Source organism: Thalassophryne amazonica, chromosome 19, assembly GCF_902500255.1.
Source record: "Thalassophryne amazonica chromosome 19, fThaAma1.1, whole genome shotgun sequence".
Taxonomy (NCBI): Eukaryota; Metazoa; Chordata; class Actinopteri; order Batrachoidiformes; family Batrachoididae; genus Thalassophryne; species Thalassophryne amazonica.
The window spans coordinates 12819236-12840683 of record NC_047121.1 but is presented as its reverse complement, the minus strand read 5'-3'; the positions used below and the strand labels follow the sequence as shown (position 1 = coordinate 12840683).

The following is a 21448-nucleotide window of genomic DNA, read 5'->3' as shown; positions in this document are numbered from 1 at the left end:
TCATTGATGAACTCTTGCCATCTGCTCACAGTGATGTTAATCAGTGAAATCACCTGACGGAGTTGGTGTTTACAAAGAAAACCTGCACCCTTTTGGCCCTTTCTGGAATCAGTTTGATACCTGGACACTCGACCATCCACCCCACATTATAACACTGACACAACAGAATGACAAAGCACAAAACTAAATGCTGTAGCTGTCTTCATGCTACAGCATTATCCTTTTGCTCAGCTAACTGTGACCTATAACATAACTGGGTTTTTTTCCCCCTCCTATTTGACACTTAATTGTTGCTTTATGGAGATGAGAAATTTGTCATTCACGTAGGGAGTGCTGATATTGAACATTTGCTGCACTTTCTCTGACAATTCTGCTTTTTGTTTTGAAGGGGATATCTGATAAATGAAGCAGGGATCATTGTTGACTCTTTGTTCCTGTCTCTCAGATCCAGTTAGTTGATGATGGGCTTGATACAACATCTCCTGAGACACCTGAGACAGGCACCACCAAGGTTCCCAAACGAGGTGAGGACACAGACTTTTGCATAGTTTTGTAATGCTTTGTCTTTATTCAAACAGTATTCAGTACTGGATGTGTGATATTACACATACACACACACACACACACGCACCAGGTGGGTGTTTCTTCAAAGCTTTCTTCAAAAAAAGGGGTGGGCTGATGCTTGGCCCTGGGCCGTCTGACGGGTGTGTGTGTATGTGTATATACATAGATATTACAGGTCCAGTACTCACTGCCCAGATCTAATGGCCACCAAGGCAACTGCTGTTTGTTTCCATTTTGCTTGTGATGATAAAATTATTCTATGGATTATTCCCTGCAGCAGGCTCATACATGTCCAACAGATGGCAGCGCTCAGCAGATGGTATCTACATAGACCCGTTTACATTCTGGGTGTCTCTACAAATGATTCCCAGTAATATTTTTTGACATCCTGAGAGTCATTACTCATCAAAGAGAAAGGCCTGAGGAGTGTTCTAGCAAGCGACGCAGGCTGTGGTTAGCTCAGATCAACCCTGACCAAAGCAAATGGCATTACAAAGTGTACTCTGAGCATATCATCTCACATACGTATTTTTAGTTGATAATTCTAAAATGACGAATGTAATATGCATATGTCGCGGACATGAACGAGCAAAGCTCGTCAGCATCTCACCATCTCATTTAGGCCCTTCAGAGTTTATTTTGGGTAAATGCTTCAGGGGAGCATTAGTATGGCCAAAACCTTTCAGCTTCTGTATAATTTGCACAATTTTTTACCAAAATTGGAGCAACTTTAACTTTTGACCCCTGCACAAACTGAAACTGACCTTTGTCACCATTCTTGTTGCTTTTACCTCATAACTCCATAACATTCAGTCACAGATTGTCCAAACTATACCTTTTTGGAATCTTTATGATCAGGCAAATAATGTGGTGTAGTTTTCTGTATGATTGGAGCATCTTTTAAATTTGACCCCTGTGTAATTCTTCAGTTGACCCCGACCTGGCTGCCTATTGAAAATTCAAGTGGCCAATCAGTTTTTTTCAAAAGAGTTCATGTCTATGGATTATTTGTGCCAAATTTGATGCTTGTGTCACCATTTGCAGGATTCCACTCTAAATATTCTCTTATCTGCTGCACTATATATGAGATGTAAGATGCTGCTCCTCAGTGTTTCTCAACTTGATATAAATCAATTAAAAATATAAAATCCAGCTTCCCGATGAAGTGGTCTTCTTAAAAAGAAGACCTGAAAGTCCAGCTACAATTTGACAGAAAGTACATTTGAGATGAAAGCCTAGATTTGATGTTTTGGTGAAAGAAACTTTTGTATTTCTTAGTAATTGATGTAAGTAAAGTCCAAAGCATATTCAGTGACTTGGAAATGTTCATGTTTCCACCCCCTGACTTGTTTTAGAGATTTGCTTTCAGTTTGAGTTTGAGGAAGATAATTTTAGAATTTTTTTTCTTTATTTATTCTTTTGTATTTCTTGTATTTAGAATTGCATAAACAAATTAACATGTGTGAAATTCCAAGTGTTCCAATACTTTTGGAGGGCACTGTATTCTAACCTTATGATGAGTGCAAAATAATTGTGGTATTATTACTGTTTTGTTTAAGAATGTTTAACTTTCACTGTTGCTGCACTTTGTGTCAAATCATAGTCATATTGTACTGATATAACAATATGGAGATACGATAATTTGTCCATATTGTACAGCCCTACTGTCAACTAGCTGAAAACTTTGAATATTAATTTACGTCCACATTAAAAAAAAATGCTTGAAGTGGCTGTAATTAGCGGGGTCAGCTGAAAGGCAAAACAAAGAAAATGCTTAAAAAGGTGGAGGGTTTTAGTCATGCTCATGCTCACAAGAACCATTTTACTGAAAAAAGTCTGAAGAACCTAAAGGAACATGGTTAGATGGCCAGGAGCTTTTCCAGGTATGTGAGAGGCAAATAAATAAAAATGCTTAAAAAGGGGGGGGGGACACCCCCAGAGAAGCTGAAAGGTTTTTGCCATGCTAATGCTCCCCTGGAGCATATACGCAAAATAAAGTCTGAAGAACCTAAATGAGATGGTGATATACCGACGAGCTTCCGTGACATGCTTATTGCTTCAGTCATTTCAGAATTATCAACTAAAAATACATATGTGAGATGAAATGCTCAGAGCACACTTTGTAATGCTGTTTGCTTTGGTCAGGGTTGATCCGAGCTAACCACAGCCTGTGTCGCTTGCTAGAACGCTCCTCAGACCTTTCTCTTTGATGAGTAATGACTCAGGATGTCAAAAAATAACTATTATCACGGTTTTCACACTTGAACACTGTGCATGAATTCACCATTGTCTCACTTGAGCGCTCACTGGCACTCACTTTTTCTTTATGTTTTCTGCCAGACAATATGGCGCCACGCTGGGAATCATTTGTAGAGACACCCAGAATGTAAATGGGTCTATGTAGATACCATCTGCTGAGCGCCGCCATCTGTTGGACACGTATGAGCCTGCTGCAGGGAATAATCCATAGAATAATTTTATCATCACAAGAAAAATGGAAACAAACAGCAGTGGGCATTAGACCTGGGCTTTGGAAATGAAATAAACTGACAAGCTACATGTAACTTTAAGCATATTTGTCCTTTGGTTAGTGATATTAAGATCCTATATTACTGCTTGGATGGTAGTTCAGATTTTTGTAAACTAAAAAACTAAAAGGAAGTTTGAGTTGTCTTAGATTAGCCATCGTCTGACTGTTGGCACCAAGTAGTAGTAGTAGTAGTAGTAGTAGTAGTAGTAGTAGTAGTTGTTGTTGTTCTCTTTACGTTAAACTGACCATGATGGTACCAGATGGTACTGATGTAGTTGTCTTTCTTTTTACAAAAAAGTTAATATTTTCCTCAATGCTTATACAAGAGAGCCTTGCTACCGCAGCAAAATGAGCACACATTCTGGTGGATCACCAACAGAACAACCATCCAATATTGTCAAAGAACTGTTTAAAGCTTGTGGGTGATCAACAGGACCTCTTAAGTGGATTTCCACAGCTGAACCACTTTGTGACAGGTCAAAGTCATGTTGGCTTTAATCTGTTTACATTGTTGTTACAGTTCAGGATCTCTGCAGTGTTTGACGGTTTATGGGACAGTAAGTGCTGGTGGTGAATGAGAGTTTGTTTTCATTTCTTTTTTGCTTTTGTTTTTCCAATAGAGATCCAAGAAACCCCAAAGTCCGCAAAACTGGTGAGTCAGATGATTAAACTGCACTGTGGTACCACATTTCCCTGCAGCAAATCAGGACCAGTTATGAAAGCTTATACCTTCACACGCATGTATAAACAGAATGGCACAGCATGCATGCAAACTGTACCTCCACACATACACACACACACACACACTTTGTTTTGTCAAACAAACTCTATGTGTTGTTGTTGTTGACGACATCAGTAATTTAATAATTTTATAAGGAACGTCCTTTTCTTGCCTCTGTAACATTTTTTTTCATCTTGACCTATTAGTTAATTTACCATAGGTATTTCATCACAGACAATATATAATACATGGCAGAGTGGGGTGGTATCATTTTGTGAGCTTGATCACAGATCTCAGGTTTACACTGGTTTTAGTCCTCTGTATGTTTGGGGCATTTGGGGGACGATAGTCTTGATACGGGCCGGTGGAGGTGGGTGTGGGGTGGGGGCAGGGTGACTTTCTGGTGGGTTTAGGAGAGATCAGGTGTACAGAGATGGAGGCATTGCAGGAATGAGCTGCTCAATTGCTTCACCTCAAGCAGCTGTGCTGGAGGCTGCTCCTGTACATGTTCAGCTCCCAGCTGTGTTGATTTGCCTGCAGATCCACCTGCGTATAAGTTTCCCCCTCTCCAATCAACTTTTTAATCACACTACGCTGTTCTTCTGAACAATGTCTTGAACGTCCCATTTTCCTCAGGCTTTCAAAGAGAAAAGCATGTTCAACAGGTGCTGGCTTCATCCTTAAATAGAGTACACCTGATTCACACCTGTTTGTTCCACAAAATTGACGAACTCACTGACTGAATGCCACACTACTATTATTGTGAACACCCCCTTTTCTACTTTTTTTTTTACTAATAGCCCAATTTCATAGCCTTAAGAGTGTGTCCTTCCCACTGTTGCCAAGTGCTTGCTCACAGGGGGTCGTTTTGACCGTTGGGTTTTTACATAATTATTGTGTGGCCTTGGCTTACAATATAAAGCGCCTTGGGGCAACTGTTTGTTGTGATTTGGCGCTATATAAAAAAAAATTGATTGAATTGATATCATGAATTCTTGGTCTTGTTGGATTTGTGAGAGTCTACTGAATCTACTGGTACCTTGTTTCCCATGTAACGATAAGAAATATACTCAAAACCTGGATTAATCTTTTTAGTCACATAGCACTACTATTATTCTGAACACTACTGTAAATCCAGCTATTTTATTTGTTTATTCACTAAAAATGACAGGTTGCTGAGCGTTTTGAGGCACAAACAGACACAGCAAGGGCTTCAAGATGTGCAGATTCCCTTCAGATCCGAACAGAATAAAAATTTGGGAAAATAAAGTCAGGTGTGTGGGATGGAAGCGACTTCATTGTCAAAGCTTTGCAAGGTAAATATATTGTTCAGTCCCATATACCGTAAAACTCACCTAAACCGTCATCGTATAAACCGGATATTTGCAGTCACCGGACATAAAAAGTCCCAAAGTTGTATTGTTTTCCATATAATAAACATAGTATATAATGGATTTTTCCCTCACATCAGATAAAATGTCCCGTCTGATCTCAATGTTGAAATGAACTTTACGGTGGCAACAATCTGGCTGGTCTTTTTCTTCTTTTGTCCAGAGGACACGACATCCATGTTTTCCAAAAACAATTTGAAATGTGGACTCATCAGACCACAGCACACTTTTCCACTTTGCCTCTGTCCATTTCAAATGAGCTCAGGCCCAGAGAAGGCAGCAGGTTTCTTGTTGTTGTTGATGTATGACTTTCACTTTGCATGGTAGAGTTTTAACTTGCACTTGTAGATGTAGTGACGAACTCTGTTAACTGTCAGTGGTTTTCTGAAGTGTTCCTGAGCCCACACGGTAGGATCCTTTACACAGTGATGTCGGTTTTTAATGCAGTGCCGCCTGAGGGATCGAAGGTCACGGGCATTCAATGTTGGTTTTCGGCCTTGCCGCTTAAGAAAGTTCTCCAGATTCTCTGAATCTTCTGATTATATTATGGACCATAGATAATGGAATCCCTCAATTCCTTGCAATTGAACATTGAGAAACATTGTTCTTAATCTGTTGGACTATTTTTTCACGCGGTTGTTCACAAAGTGGTGATCCTCGCCCCATCTTAACTTGTGAATGGCTGAGCCTTTTGGGGATGCTCCTTTTATACCCAGTCATGACACTCACCTGTTTCCAGTTAACCTGTTCACCTGTGGAATGTTCCAAACAGGTGTTCTTTGAGCATTCATCAACTTTCCCAGTCTTTTGTTGCCACTGTCCCAACTTTTTTGAAATGTGTTGCAGGCATCCATTTCAAAATGAGCAAATATTTGCACAAAAACAAAAAAGTCTATCAGTTTTAACATTAAATATCTTGTCTTTGTGGTGTATTCAATTGAATACAGGTTGAAAAGGATTTGCATATCATTGTATTTTGTTTTTATTTACATTCAACACAACATCCCAACTTCATTGGAATTGGGGTTGTAGAAAGAAAATCTTGTTGAGGGTCATATTAGTCCAGAATAAAGCATAATCCAAGAACTGAAAACTTTAAAACGGTCACACACATCATTGTATCACACAGAGTTACAGAGCTGCAGCTGCATAAATCAGGCTTTAAATTAATTAAATAAATTATCATAAATTGTAAATTGATAGCAGTTATGCTGTATATATTACAGTATGAGTTTATATCCAAAAATCACCAGGCCAAGCAGAATTACATCCCATAGTGCCACCTTAATTGATAATATATTCAGCAATGATATTGAGAATAACACTGTGAGTGGATTATTAATCAATGACATTAGTGATCATCTACCAGTTTTCATCGTTTATAATAGAAACCATCGGCGGAATCAGCCAGTGGAGAAAATAAAATACAGGCGAGTGCGGACAGAGGAAAACATGAACACACTAAAGAAGGATTTACAGGAGCAAAACTGGGAAAAGGTATACAGTGAAAGTGATGTTGATAGTGCATATGAAACTTTTTTTACAAATATTTACATCATTATATGATAATTGTCCAATTAAACAAGACTACAGAAAACAAAAAATCCAAGCTCGACCATGGATGACGAAAGGGTTACGAAATGCATGTAATAAGAAAAATACACTGTATAGAGAATTCATAAAACTAAAGACTAAAGAGGCAGAAAATAGATATAAGAAATACAAAAATAGATTAACTAATATTATATGGGTATGTAGGAAGGAATATTATAGTAACATATTATATAATAACAAAAACAATATTAAAGGAATATGGGATATATTAAATAGCATTATCAAAAATGGTAATAAAAAACAGAGTTACCCTCAGTATTTCATTGATAATAATGTCAAGAAGGAAAATAAGGATGAGGTAGTCAACGGTTTTAATAATTTTTTTGTAAATATTGGACCAAGCTTGGCAGAAAAAATTCCCGATTCCCAATCTGAGGATTGGGATAATAATCTTATAGAAAGAAATCCATGTTCAATGTTCCTCACAGCAGTGGATGGAAATGAAATTATAGACATTGTGAATAATTGTAAATATAAAACATCTACCGATTTAAATGAAATTGATATGGTGGTGGTAAAACAGGTCATTGAATGGATTGTAGAACCATTAACATACATCTGTAACTTATCATTTCAAACCGGTAAATTTCCCAATCAAATGAAAATAGCTAAGGTTGTGCCGCTGTATAAGACTGGGGATAGACACCACTTCACAAATTATAGACCTGTTTCTTTGCTTCCACAATTTTCCAAATTATTAGAAAAGTTATTCAATAATAGATTAGACAAATTCATAAATAAACATAAATTACTTACTGATAGTCAATATGGATTCAAAGCACATAGTTCAACATCACTTGCATTAATAGAATCAGTTGAGGAGATTACAAACGCCATAGACCACAAATTACATTCAGTTGGAATATTTATAGACCTTAAAAAGGCTTTTGATACAATTAATCATGACATATTAATCAATAAACTTGAACAGTATGGGATTAGGGGGTTGGTGTTGCACTGGGTGAGAAGCTACTTAAGTAACAGAAAACAGTTTGTGAAGTTGGGGGAATATACATCATCATGCTTGGACAATGCTTGTGGCGTCCCACAGGGGTCAGTATTGGGTCCAAAACTGTTTCTAATTTATATAAATGATATTGTCAATGTTTCCAAAATATTAAAATTAGTATTATTTGCAGATGACACAAGCATTTTTTGTTCAGGGGGGGATTTGCAGGAGTTACTGAGGAGGATCAGTATAGAAATGGGAAAATTGAAAATATGGTTTGACAGAAACAAATTATCATTAAACTTAAGTAAAACAAAATACATGTTATTTGGCTATTGTAATACAGACATACAGGTTCAGTTACAAGTCGAGGGGGTAGATATTGAAAGGGTACATGAAAATAAGTTTCTGGGGGTGATAATAGATGATAAGATAAACTGGAAGACTCATATAAAACATATACAAAGTAAACTGTCAAGAAGCATTTCAGTTCTAAACAAAGCGAAACATATTCTGGACCACAACTCACTCCGCATTCTTTACTGCTCACTGGTTTTACCATATTTACAGTACTGTGCAGAGGTATGGGGTAATACTTATAAAGGTACAACACAATCACTATCAGTAATGCAGAAAAGAGCTATAAGAATTATTCATAATACTGGCTATAGAGATCATACAAATCCACTATTTTTACAATCCAAATTCTTAAAATTCACAGACTTGGTTCATTTTCAAACAGTACAAATTGTGTATAAAGCAATAAACAATTTACTTCCAGCAAATATTAAAAATATGTTTTTTAACAGATCAGGGGATTACAGTCTGAGGGGGAAATTTAATTTAAAGCATCAGTGGGCACGAACAACATTAAAAGGTTTCTGTATTTCTGTCTGTGGGGTGAGGATGTGGAACAGATTGGGAGTGGGGCTCAAGCAATGTCCAAGCATGACCCAGTTCAAACAGCGGTACAAAAATATGTTTTTTTCTGGGTATAGGGAGGAGGAAGGGTAATGAGGGTTAGGGTGTTTTTGTTTTTTGCTTCGGCTTGTAAATATATAGTATTTTGTATGTAAGTAGGTATGTGTAGGTGTATATTTATGTTTGTGTATATATATGTGTATATATGTATATGTGTATATATGTGTATGTATATGTGTATGTATGTTGATGTGTGTATGTATATATATATGTGTATGTGTATGTATATGTATATATATATATATATTGATATCGGTTTAGGTGTGTAGGAATCTATGTGTATATGTGGCAAAGGGTATTACTGGTTGTGGGGAAGAAGGGGTAGGGATAAATAAGCTGATGCTTCACCCTACCCCTTTTCGGACATGTTGGGTACACAGTAGGAACTTTTTTGTTGTTGTCTTTACTGATCTACCTTGTAATTGTTGTTGTATCAAATGTTCGAAATAAACAGTTTTCATTCATTCATTAATTCATTCATTCATTCATTCATTCATAGCTTAACTATTTTTATATTTATTTTGATAGCACCTGTACCTGTATGTTGTTAAATTATTAGAAACATTAGAACATTAAAGCTTCATTCAGTAGTTAAGCGCAGTTGGAACCAAAATGGCACCTTATGTTGATGCCACTCTCTCTATGTAGGCACACTATTACCCCCCCCCCCCCCCCCCCCCCCCACACACACACACCCAACCCCAAAAAAGCCATGTGTAATTTTAGTTTTTTGTCCATACAATCACACACAAAACTTTGGATGGGGGGTGGGGGTATATAGCATCATTCTGCTTGTCTGTCCATCCTTTTGTCTGCCTTTTCATCTGAGTCTTGTAAGCGCAACTCCTCCTAAAACAGCTGATGGATTTTAAGCCTGGACTTTCAAGTCCAGACTTAAGACGCACTTATTTTCCATTTCGTATCGCTAGCATACTGTCATACATTTCATTTTATTAGTACACAGAGCAGGTCGCAGCCTCAACTTTATCTAAAGTCTGGGTGTTTTAGTGAAGCTTAGGGTTAGTTACCAGTGATTAGCTTAGTATTTCTTCTGTTTTTCTTGTTGCTTAATGCTGACAAATTATACTGTATCTGTTGTCTTTCTGCCGCCTGATTCTGTTTTTTTTTTTTTTTTTTTTTTCTCTGTTTGAGGTGCGGCTCCATCCAGAGGTAGGAGTGGGTGTCTTCTTCTTCTTCTTCTTCTTCCTCTGCACCAGCATGGAATCCCAAAATTTCCTGTTATATTTGTATTGTCAGTTGTGTCTGTAGCATGGCCCAAGCAGAGGGTCACCCCTTTGAGTCTGGTCTGCTTTAGGTTTCTTCCTCGAATCTTCAGAGGGAGTTTTTAACTTGTCGTATTTTGCGTTTCATAATGTGCCACACATTTTCAATGGGTGACAAGTCTGGACTACAGACAGGCCAGTCTAGTACCGGCACTCTTTTACTACGAAGCCACGCTGTTCACACAGGTAAAAGTCCACCAGCCACCACCAGTCCACCACACAGGTTCAAACGCGCTGTGTTTGAACCTGTGTGCTTCCTCTAGGGGTTGGTAAGGTTAGACTTTACTTGTGTCAAGTGCCTTGAGGCAACTTTGTTGTGATTTGTGACATGTTTAGCCGCATGTTCTCCCTGAATTGCTGGCTGTCCTGAGTGGTGTCCAAAAAATGAGGTGGGCTTCATAGATAATTGGCAAAGCTTCTGGAGAAAACCTGGTCTTGTTAGGAGAGACGGCATCCATCCCACTTTGGATGGAGCAGCTCTCATTTCTAGAAATCTGGCCAATTTTCTTAAATCCTCCAAACCGTGACTATCCAGGGTTGGGACCAGGAAGCAGAGTTGTAGTCTTACACACCTCTCTGCAGCTTCTCTCCCCTTGCCCTCCCCTCATTACCCCATCCCCGTAGAGACGGTGCCTGCTCCCAGACCACCAATAACCAGTAAAAATCTATGTAAGCATAAAAATTCAAAAAGAAAAAATAATATAGCACCTTCAACTGCACCACAAACTAAAATAGTTAAATGTGGTCTATTAAACATTAGGTCTCTCTCTTCTAAGTCCCTGTTAGTAAATGATATAATAATTGATCAACATATTGATTTATTCTGCCTTACAGAAACCTGGTTACAGCAGGATGAATATGTTAGTTTAAATGAGTCAACACCCCCGAGTCACACTAACTGCCAGAACGGTCGTAGCATGGGCCGAGGCGGAGGATTAGCAGCAATCTTCCATTCCAGCTTATTAATTAATCCAAAACCCAGACAGAGCTTTAATTCATTTGAAAGCTTGACTCTTAGTCTTGTCCATCCAAATTGGAAGTCCCAAAAACCAGTTTTATTTGTTATTATCTATCGTCCACCTGGTCGTTACTGTGAGTTTCTCTGTGAATTTTCAGACCTTTTGTCTGACTTAGTGCTTAGCTCAGATAAGATAATTATAGTGGGCGATTTTAACATCCACACAGATGCTGAGAATGACAGCCTCAACACTGCATTTAATCTATTATTAGACTCACTTGGAGTTGCTCAAAATGTAAATGAGTCCACCCACCACTTTAATCATATCTTAGATCTTGTTCTGACTTATGGTATGGAAATTGAAGACTTAACAGTATTCCCTGAAAACTCCCTTCTGTCTGATCATTTCTTAATAACATTTACATTTACTCTGATGGACTACCCAGCAGTGGGGAATAAGTTTCATTACACTAGAAGTCTTTCAGAAAGCGCTGTAACTAGGTTTAAGGATATGATTCCTTCTTTATGTTCTCTAATGCCATATACCAACACAGTGCAGAGTAGCTACCAAAACTCTGTGAGTGAGATAGAGTATCTCGTCAATAGTTTTACATCCTCATTGAAGCCAAGTTTGGATGCTGTAGCTCCTCTGAAAAAGAGAGCCTTAAATCAGAAGTGCCTGACTCCGTGGTATAACTCACAAACTCGCAGCTTAAAGCAGATAACCCCTAAGTTGGAGAGGAAATGGCGTCTCAGTAATTTAGAAGATCTTCACTTAGCCTAGAAAAAGAGTCTGTTGCTCTATAAAAAAAAAAGCCCTCCGTAAAGCTAGGACATCTTACTACTCATCACTAATTGAAGAAAATAAGAACAACCCCAGGTTTCTTTTCAGCACTGTAGCCAGGCTGACAAAGAGTCAGAGCTCTATTGAGCCGAGTATTCCTTTAACTTTAACTAGTAATGACTTCATGACTTTCTTTGCTAATAAAATTTTATCTATTAGAGAAAAAATTACTCATAACCATCCCAAAGACATATCGTTATCTTTGGCTGCTTTCAGTGATGCCGGTATTTGGTTAGACTCTTTCTCTCCGATTGTTCTGTCTGAGTTATTTTCATTAGTTACTTCCTCCAAACCATCAACATGTCTATTAGACCCCATTCCTACCAGGCTGCTCAAGGAAGCCCTACCATTAATTAATGCTTCGATCTTAAATATGATCAATCTATCTTTATTAGTTGGCTATGTACCACAGGCTTTTAAGGTGGCAGTAATTAAACCATTACTTAAAAAGCCATCACTTGACCCAGCTATCTTAGCTAATTATAGGCCAATCTCCAACCTTCCTTTTCTCTCAAAAATTCTTGAAAGGGTAGTTGTAAAACAGCTAACTGATCATCTGCAGAGGAATGGTCTATTTGAAGAGTTTCAGTCAGGTTTTAGAATTCATCATAGTACAGAAACAGCATTAGTGAAGGTTACAAATGATCTTCTTATGGTCTCAGACAGTGGACTCATCTCTGTGCTTGTTCTGTTAGACCTCAGTGCTGCTTTTGATACTGTTGACCATAAAATTTTATTACAGAAATTTTATTTATTATTTTATGCCATAGGTATTAAAGGCACTGCGCTGCAGTGGTTTGAATCATATTTATCTAATAGATTACAGTTTGTTCATGTAAATGGGGAATCTTCTTCACAGAGTAAGGTTAATTATGGAGTTCCACAAGGTTCGGTGCTAGGATCAATTTTATTCACTTTATACATGTTTCCCTTAGGCAGTATTATTAGACAGCATTGCTTAAATTTTCATTGTTACGCAGATGATACCCAGCTTTATCTATCCATGAAGCCAGAGGACACACACCAATTAGCTAAACTGCAGGATTGTCTTACAGACATAAAGACATGGATGACCTCTAATTTCCTGCTTTTAAACTCAGATAAAACTGAAGTTATTGTACTTGGCCCCACAAATCTTAGAAACATGGTGTCTAACCAGATCCTTACTCTGGATGGCATTACCCTGACCTCTAGTAATACTGTGAGAAATCTTGGAGTCATTTTTTATCAGGATATGTCATTCAGTGCACATATTAAACAAATATGTAGGACTGCTTTTTTGCATTTGCGCAATATCTCTAAAATTAGAAAGGTCTTGTCTCAGAGTGATGCTGAAAAACTAATTCATGCATTTATTTCCTCTAGGCTGGACTATTGTAATTCATTATTATCAGGTTGTCCTAAAAGTTCCCTGAAAAGCCTTCAGTTAATTCAAAATGCTGCAGCTAGAGTACTGACAGGGACTAGGAGAGAGCATATCTCACCCATATTGGCCTCTCTTCATTGGTTTCCTGTTAATTCTAGAATAGAATTTAAAATTCTTCTTCTTACTTATAAGGTTTTGAATAATCAGGTCCCATCTTATCTTAGGGACCTCATAGTACCATATCACCCCAATAGAGCACTTCGCTCTCAGACTGCAGGCTTACTTGTAGTTCCTAGGGTTTTTAAGAGTAGAATGGGAGGCAGAGCCTTCAGCTTTCAGGCTCCTCTCCTGTGGAACCAGCTCTCAATTCAGATCAGGGAGACAGACACCCTCTCTACTTTTAAGATTAGGCTTAAAACTTTCCTTTTTGCTAAAGCTTATAGTTAGGGCTGGATCAGGTGACCCTGAACCATCCCTTAGTTATGCTGCTATAGACTTAGACTGCTGGGGGGTTTCCATGATGCACTGAGTGTTTCTTTCTCTTTTTGCTCTGTATGCACCACTCTGCATTTAATCATTAGTGATTGATCCCCTCCCCTCCACAGCATGTCTTTTTCCTGGTTCTCTCCCTCAGCCCCAACCAGTCCCAGCAGAAGACTGCCCCTCCCTGAGCCTGGTTCTGCTGGAGGTTTCTTCCTGTTAAAAGGGAGTTTTTCCTTCCCACTGTCGCCAAGTGCTTGCTCACAGGGGGTCGTTTTGACCGTTGGGGTTTTTCTGTAATTATTGTATGGCCTTGCCTTACAATATAAAGCGCCTTGGGGCAACTGTTTGTTGTGATTTGGCGCTATATAAATAAAATTGATTTGATTTGATTTGGCACTATAAATGAAATAAATTGAAATTGAATTAATAAAACTTCACACTGTGTTAGAATGGCATATGAAGATGTGCATGAAGGAAAAAAATTATGGTCTGACATCTTCATTTGGAGATTGTACAATTTTGTATACATTACCTTTGGCAATTAATCTATAAGCAGACCTTTTTAGCCTCTTCAGTACAGAGGTTGACCAGTTTCTTACTGTAATACAGGTGTTTCATCACAAAACAAAAGATTTACCATACTTACCAGAGTATAGGTCGTGGTTTTTTTATTGTTTTTTTTTTTTTCCTAGTTTGGGAGATCCTGTGACTTACACTCAGTGCGATTTATACTCTGGAAAATACACTTATACTCTGGAAAATGCAGTACTACTTTTGAATATATATATGTCAAGGTAGAGACTGCGATCTGGTAAAAACTGCGATTCTACCAGTAGAGATTGCGATTGGAGTCTCTACCAGTAGAGACTGCAACAACAGAGATCAGTTATACTTGGAAAAAAGTAAACATTGATCAGAAATGTAATAAAATATCAATTGGGAAGTCATAGTCATATTTATTTTGCTATATTCAGCAATTAAAATAGTGTAGTGATTATGATCACTACACTATCTGTGACAGTTTTATAGGAGATGTGTGTGTGCTAGTTACAGCAGGGCAAGGGTATTGTGCACATCGTGATGGATTTCTATTTTTTTTTTGTTGTTTTTGTTTTTAGATTAGCGTTTCATATTATGTCTGACAACAGGTGAAATGCCATAGCTGTAATTTCCATTTTGTTTGCACGACAGTAAAAGTCTCAACGCTGCAAAGCTCTTTTTTCTTGTCATGTCAAAACCAGTTTATATGCATTATGTATTTAGTAGTACTCACACATAATACTATATGCATGTGTATGAGGTATGAGATGTAAATGTTTACCATTTTAAGATACTGACATTAAGAGGGTGTTTGAACATTTAACATGTTTATATGTATTGTATTTTTATGTGCTTTAAAAAATGCTTTTTGTTTAAAAAAAAAATGTATGTGAATGTTTGGGTGAGCAGAAAGATGATTGTGACACACGACCAGACTCCCACAGTCTCCTTCACCACAACGTGCCACTTCTGCATTCCTTTAGATTGACCTTTAACCCTCACTCTACCTTCCTGCCCTTTTCTCCTTTGACCATGCAGCGAGGAGTGAAGCCCAAAAAGGTGGTGCATGTTTCTCTAACCTCGGTACAGTGGTAATGTCATGGTGGCTGTGGTGTCTGTAGCTCTGAATGGCCTCACTACTGCATGGCAACAGAGCCCCCCCCCCCCCCCCCCCCCCCCATTTACCTACGATTCCTCACAGCTCGCCACACCACCATCATTATTCTTGTTACAGAATGTGTGATGATCGTGCAAAAACAAAACAAACTCGTTCCACACACCTGTCCCACATTGTGCTGGCTTGTCTTTTCTGCTCTAGTCTGTTTGCATTGATTCAGCTCTTACATTTGTCATCTCGTTTTGGAAGCATGTGAAAGTCACAATGAAGTCAAACAAAACCTGCCTTCTTTTTGTCTTTCAAGATATTTGCAATATTGCACTGCTGAAAAATGAATCTCAGTGCAAGCGAGATGTCATCAGGTAGAACATCTGAACATCTGAAAAATGCACATTTTTGTGTGTGTGGGAAGTTTCAAAAGTTTTTCCTTTGCTTCTACGTGAAACTCTCACTGAATTATGAGTTACGTCTGCCAGAGTTGCAATCTTTTTTATACTTACTTAGGTGTGAAGGTACAAATTTTTTGAAGTTGCTTTCCCTTCCAACTTCAGTATCATGAGGTCACAAGATAATTCTGTTTGCTAAATCGTTTATTTCTCAACATATTTTTCACACATTCATGTGGGGATGATGTGTGGAAGGCAAGGTTGAGCAGTTTATTTGAATCACTGTTTTGACTAGAGATACTTCAGAACCACTTCTATTGACTAAATTATGCTGGCATTAAAAAAACTAAATCAAGAAGAGGACCCTTTAATAGTTCTACTGCTTGTAATGTTTTGTTGTGCACACACACACAACGTGTACTTAGTAGTATAGTGGCCACCTGAATTAAGTGTCACAGCAGCTGTATTTGAGTCATTTTGGAATTTATAATATCCATATTTCTAGGCTTCTATAATGAGTTAGATTCATGGTCCTAAAATGTTTTTTTTATTTAGAGATAGTGTTAGATTTCTTCAAGCCCATTTAATTATATATATTTGTGTTATTTCATCAAATGTACATTGAGTAAGATTAAATCAATGTTGTATTTCTTCATGGATTATTTTAGATTGGTCTGCTTGAGGATTCATCTTGAGGTTCTTGACAGTCCAAAGCTCTTTAAAAATCATCTTCAGCTGAGTCATACACGCAGGCGTACTGATGCTGCAGCGACTTGAAAATGTCAGATTGTAGCCAAGGTGAACTCAGGTTTCCACCTTCTTCCAGAGCATAATAGATCAGCGTAAAATGGATTTTCTGTCAGCTGGGGTTTTCTTGATTATCTCCTGGATTGCATCTCCTCCTCAGCAATGTTTTTAAGTGTAGCTCTAGGGCTAAACACAGTGTCGTGGAGTCCAGTTCTCACTGCTTGCTGCTGCCATGTTCATAAGTTGTTCTATATACAAATGAATACTGTGTGTAGTTAAAAATGGCATGAGTCAGTGCATTAGGCCCCATAAAAAACAAACATTAGTTTATCATCTTTGATATCAGAAAAAAAGTGATGAGGGCAGCCATTTTTTTCTTAGAAACGGGTACATACAACGCCATTTCAGACATGAAAAATGACACATACAGCATCTGCATACCAAGTGAGGAACTGAAAATGTCACCTATTTTTAAAATAAATCTTGTTTCCATGTTGAATACAGTCAGTGTACTGCACATAGCGTGCTAAATGTATACTGTGTGTGAGTGAGACAGAGTCACTGACTGTGTGGTTGTCAGTGACAACAAATGGCAAATTCCAGGCCCGGCTCGGTAAAACTTCGGCTGTCTTTGGCCAAAGCATACTCACCACTTAGCGGATGTGCTGGTGTCCCTGACCGAACAGTACCCCTTAAAAATCGGTCTGCCCTGCCTTCACTGCATATGCGTCATTTCTGTGCATCAGCCGCGGTTCACCAATTATCGCCCCGTTTCTGCTTCAAACTGCACTCCAGTCATCATTTATCTCAGCGACAGTTATCTGAAGCTTTTGTACAACAATCATTTCCACATAAATTCAGCATTATTTCATAATAAAAAATGGGGCAAGTGATCAGAGCGCTACAGCAGCCAGACAAGCGGTTGCTGCGTTCACTGTGCTTCCGTCATTTTAAAGCGTCAGTCGTGACTCACCGTTTATCGCCTCGTTTCTGCTTAAAACTGACTTTAGAATGATTTAAGAGGTTTTACTTTGTCACCTGATGGTTAATAATCACATTATTCCCTTTAATTGTTTTGGGTGTAGAGAGTCCGTCTGCTGTGGTCCCAAGAGTGACATGCGCAGTGAAGGCAGGGCGGACCAATTTTTTTTTTGGGGGGGGGGGCACCATTTTGTCTGCGACACCAGTTCTTGCATCATCATGTACTGCCGTCAATGAAATTCAGCAAAAATAAAAAATTGATGCCAGCTGATTTCAGCATGCAGGTGGGGATGATAAACTTTTTTTTTTAAATAGAGCCTTACTTCTAAAGAGTTGAAAAAAATCTTTTGCAGGTTTATTTTTTTTATACTATTAAATATGCAGTGTTGTTATTTGCATAACCAACCCACAACCTACTGTACCTCACAGCGGACAACAGCCAGACCTGCATAAAAATGGCCATTTACACAGTGGTGGGCACAGTTCCACTAATCCGCTAACCGCTAATTAGCGAAGCTAACTTTTTTTGTTAGCTGATTAGCTTTTCGGCTAACTTAGAAACCCATTAGTGGACCAATTAACTTCCGCTCAATTTAGTCCTGATAACTTTTAGACCGCTAATGTCTTTTTGTGGCCATAATGAATAAAGCTTAACAGTTAAAAACATTTGTAAAGCCTGAAACCATACATTTTAGTTCCTGCCTGTTGCGTGTTTTGTAGCAGACAGACAGCTACGAGAGGTAGAGCTCAATCCTCTGCCAGCAGAGGAAACCTGGCTACCAGAGCGAAAGGAAGAGAAGAGGTGACAATAGTAGATTGCAGTGTTCATGGCAGTGCGAATACCAATTGCCACACATTTGAATCACACTGAACAAACCGAATTTTCAGTTTTCAAATTGCCTTTTTTTTTTTTTTTTACAAATGGAAAAAAGCAACATATTTAGAAATACAGATTTATTTCTAAAAAAAACCCCAACACACACATTACAGTACCCCGCCTCACGCTCTATGACTGCTGGGATAGGCTCCAGCCCCCCGCGACCCTTAATTGGACTAAGCGGTAGAAGTTGAATGAATGAATGAATGAATAAACCGGCCGACGACTGATGACAGAAAGCTCATTTTCCCATAATGCCTGCTCAAACCTTCAAAATTAGTGCATTACTTTAAAACTAAAGCTTGTAGCCAGTGGTGGGCACAGATAACCTAAAAGTTAGCTTCGATAACAGATAATCAGATAACTGACAAGTTGTCTTTTATAAAGCTAAACCGATAAAACAGATAAAAGAATTATCGGAAGCTACAGATAACCGATAACTTTTAGTATTGACGAGGGGATGCACGGCTACATTGGATTACACTAACGGCTTACCTTTGAATCTCAGCACTGCAGGCACTGCTGCAGGGTAAAGGTTAAGTCACAAACACAAAAAGGAACGCACAAAAAAATAAATAAAACCCCAAACACTTCAAACACATCTTCATCAAAAGCAGTAATTAGAAGTCAGTTTATATTAAACCGTTTATGGAGCTATGGCTCATATTATGTTCACAAAACAAATGCACAAAAATAGACTTTTGAGCTGCTTACATACCATTTTTGTCCACAGTGTAACTTCTTTCAGCTTGTTCTCCACGAAGTGTTGCAACAGCAGCAGCCTTACCAGCACTTGTGCTTTGACTTGTGAACTGGAAGTTTTACTTTTTTTTAAGTGCACACTGACACTGGCTGGCTAAGCAGTTGCTAAGTAAGACCTCAGGCTGTCCAAATGGCGTGAAAGTTCCAACATAGTGAATTTAGCTTAATTTTTTGCCTCTAAAACCCTGAAAAATAGACCTAGAAAGCTGAAATTTTAATATGTTGTAGACACTGAGCTTTCCAAAAAGGTGCAGCATACCAAGATCAGATGATGATCTACATGAACAAATGAAATTAAGGAGTACAACATACTGTTTATTAAACAAATATATCATCAATTAAGTTCCATGTAATACTAAATAAATATTAAATAAGTTGTTCACCCCCAAAACATGAATCAGCTGCAAATAGTGACTTATCCACAAACCTTTAATTGCAAAATATGAATACTGAAAATATCTCCCTAAACATGAATGATGTGGGTCTCACAAAAGACTGAGAATGAGAATATCATTCATTATATATATATATATATATATATATATATATATATAAAAGCAGTTTATGGATTTCAGTTTACGCATCAATTACTGCAAGAAATCTTGATTACAAACCCTATCATGCAAAAATTATTTCTTTTTTGTATTTTGCTTGTTTTGAAGGGGGGAGGTTGAGTTCACTACAGTCAGTGAGGCGGGGAGGTGTTGCTTTCAATATGACTGGTAAAATCTATAACTCTGTCAGGCTCTGAGAGCGCTCACGTCTGGCTTCAAGATAACTGTCGCTGAGATAGATGATAACTGGAGCGCAGTTTTAAGCAAAAACGAGGCAATCTATGAATTGTTGCTGAAGCACTGAAATGACACACGTGCAGTGAAGGCACAGTGAGAGTGCCCTCCCCCCTTTTGAGCTCCTCTGACAGCGGCCTGACTGTTGCAGACAGCCTGGAGTCAGGAACAATTTTAGCTGTTTACAAACCTTTTTGACTGTTAAACCTTACTCACTTCACCGCCAAAAAAAATGTTATTGGACTGAAAGTTATCAGAACTAAATTTATCGGAATATAATTGGTCCGATAATGGTTTTAAAACTTATCTGAAAAGCTAATCCGATAATGAAAGCATTATCTTCGATAATTATCTGTTATCTGATTATCTGAACTGTGCCCACCACTGCATATAGCTGATATTTTCACTTTGTAAAAACAACGGAGGTGGTGTTAACCTGTCCGGAATTAGTTTGTTTTAAAGTTTTAACCATAATTCAAAACTGCCTTGCTGTGCATGTCTCATGTGACACGTCTGCAAGACTGTATGGCTGTGAAAATAAATTACCTTTTTTTTCTCTGGTCACCAGGTCTCTTTTGCTGAGAGAAGGCTGATCATAGATAAAAGCGGTGGCTTGTTGTTGTTCATGATTGCCTTTGAATTTACTCAGAAGTATTAGTAGCTGCCAGTGTACTGGAATCAATACTAAAAGTTATCGGTTTAACTGTAACTTCCGCAATTTTTTTTTTAGGGGTTTATCGGTTTAGCTTTATAAAAGTTAACTTTTCAGTTAGCAGATTAAAGGTTATCAAAGCTAACTTTTTGGTTAGCTGTGCCCACCACTGCATTTAAATACACTGTAATATAAAGTTTGTTTAGATTTGTATTCTGCCACACAATGATGTGCAGTTTAATTTTTTGGGTCCAGGTGCTTTTTTTTTCTTTACCTCCTGCAGTTTGATTCCTTAAATATCAAATGCCATCCTGAGGTGACAACAAATGTGTAGTAGTTATGCTTTGTTAAGGTGCTGTAGGCAGTAATTGTATCCAGTGTAGTTCTACTGGAAGCTTCGTAACACTGACCTCGGAAGTAGTGATCCAGGCTGAGTGCTGGGAAGGCATGAACTTGATACGACTCCACCCGACATCATCATTATTTCTGTCTGACTCTCTCAGTTTATCACTTCAGTTGCAGATTTCTTCAGTGCTGCACTTCATCTGAGAAGAAGAGAGAGAGAGAGACAGAGAGACACAGATGTTTAATATTTCAGGAAGACACACTTCCCACAGATGTTCACTAATGGATACACATACAGTAAACCATTATTTTATTCTGTTTCAGCAGCCTGGTCTCTTGGAGTCTTATTTCTTTAAACTCTTGAAGCCATAGTTATACAGTGCACTTCAAAAGTATTGGAACACTTGGTATTTCACAAGTTTTAATTTGTTTATGCCATATCAAATACAAAAAAATAAAAATTTCTAAAATTTCCTTCCTTAAACACAAACTGAAAACAAATCTCTACAACTTCATGTAAATGAATTAAAAATATAAAATCCAAGATGATGGGTTGCATAAGTAATAGA

The 21448-nt window shown here is 38.1% G+C and overlaps 1 protein-coding gene across 6 annotated transcripts in view; it reads left to right on the top strand.

Annotated features, from left to right (window-relative positions):
* The window catches only part of dctn1b (dynactin 1b), a 160335-nt gene that overhangs the window by 35302 nt on the left and 103585 nt on the right, over positions 1–21448 (top strand). For all 6 annotated transcript variants that reach the window (XM_034159869.1, XM_034159868.1, XM_034159867.1 and 3 more), the window contains exons 3-5: positions 446–524; positions 3715–3746; positions 15263–15283. In XM_034159869.1, the coding sequence (XP_034015760.1) occupies positions 446–524; positions 3715–3746; positions 15263–15283 (132 nt within the window). The remainder of the gene's footprint in view (positions 1–445; positions 525–3714; positions 3747–15262; positions 15284–21448) is intronic.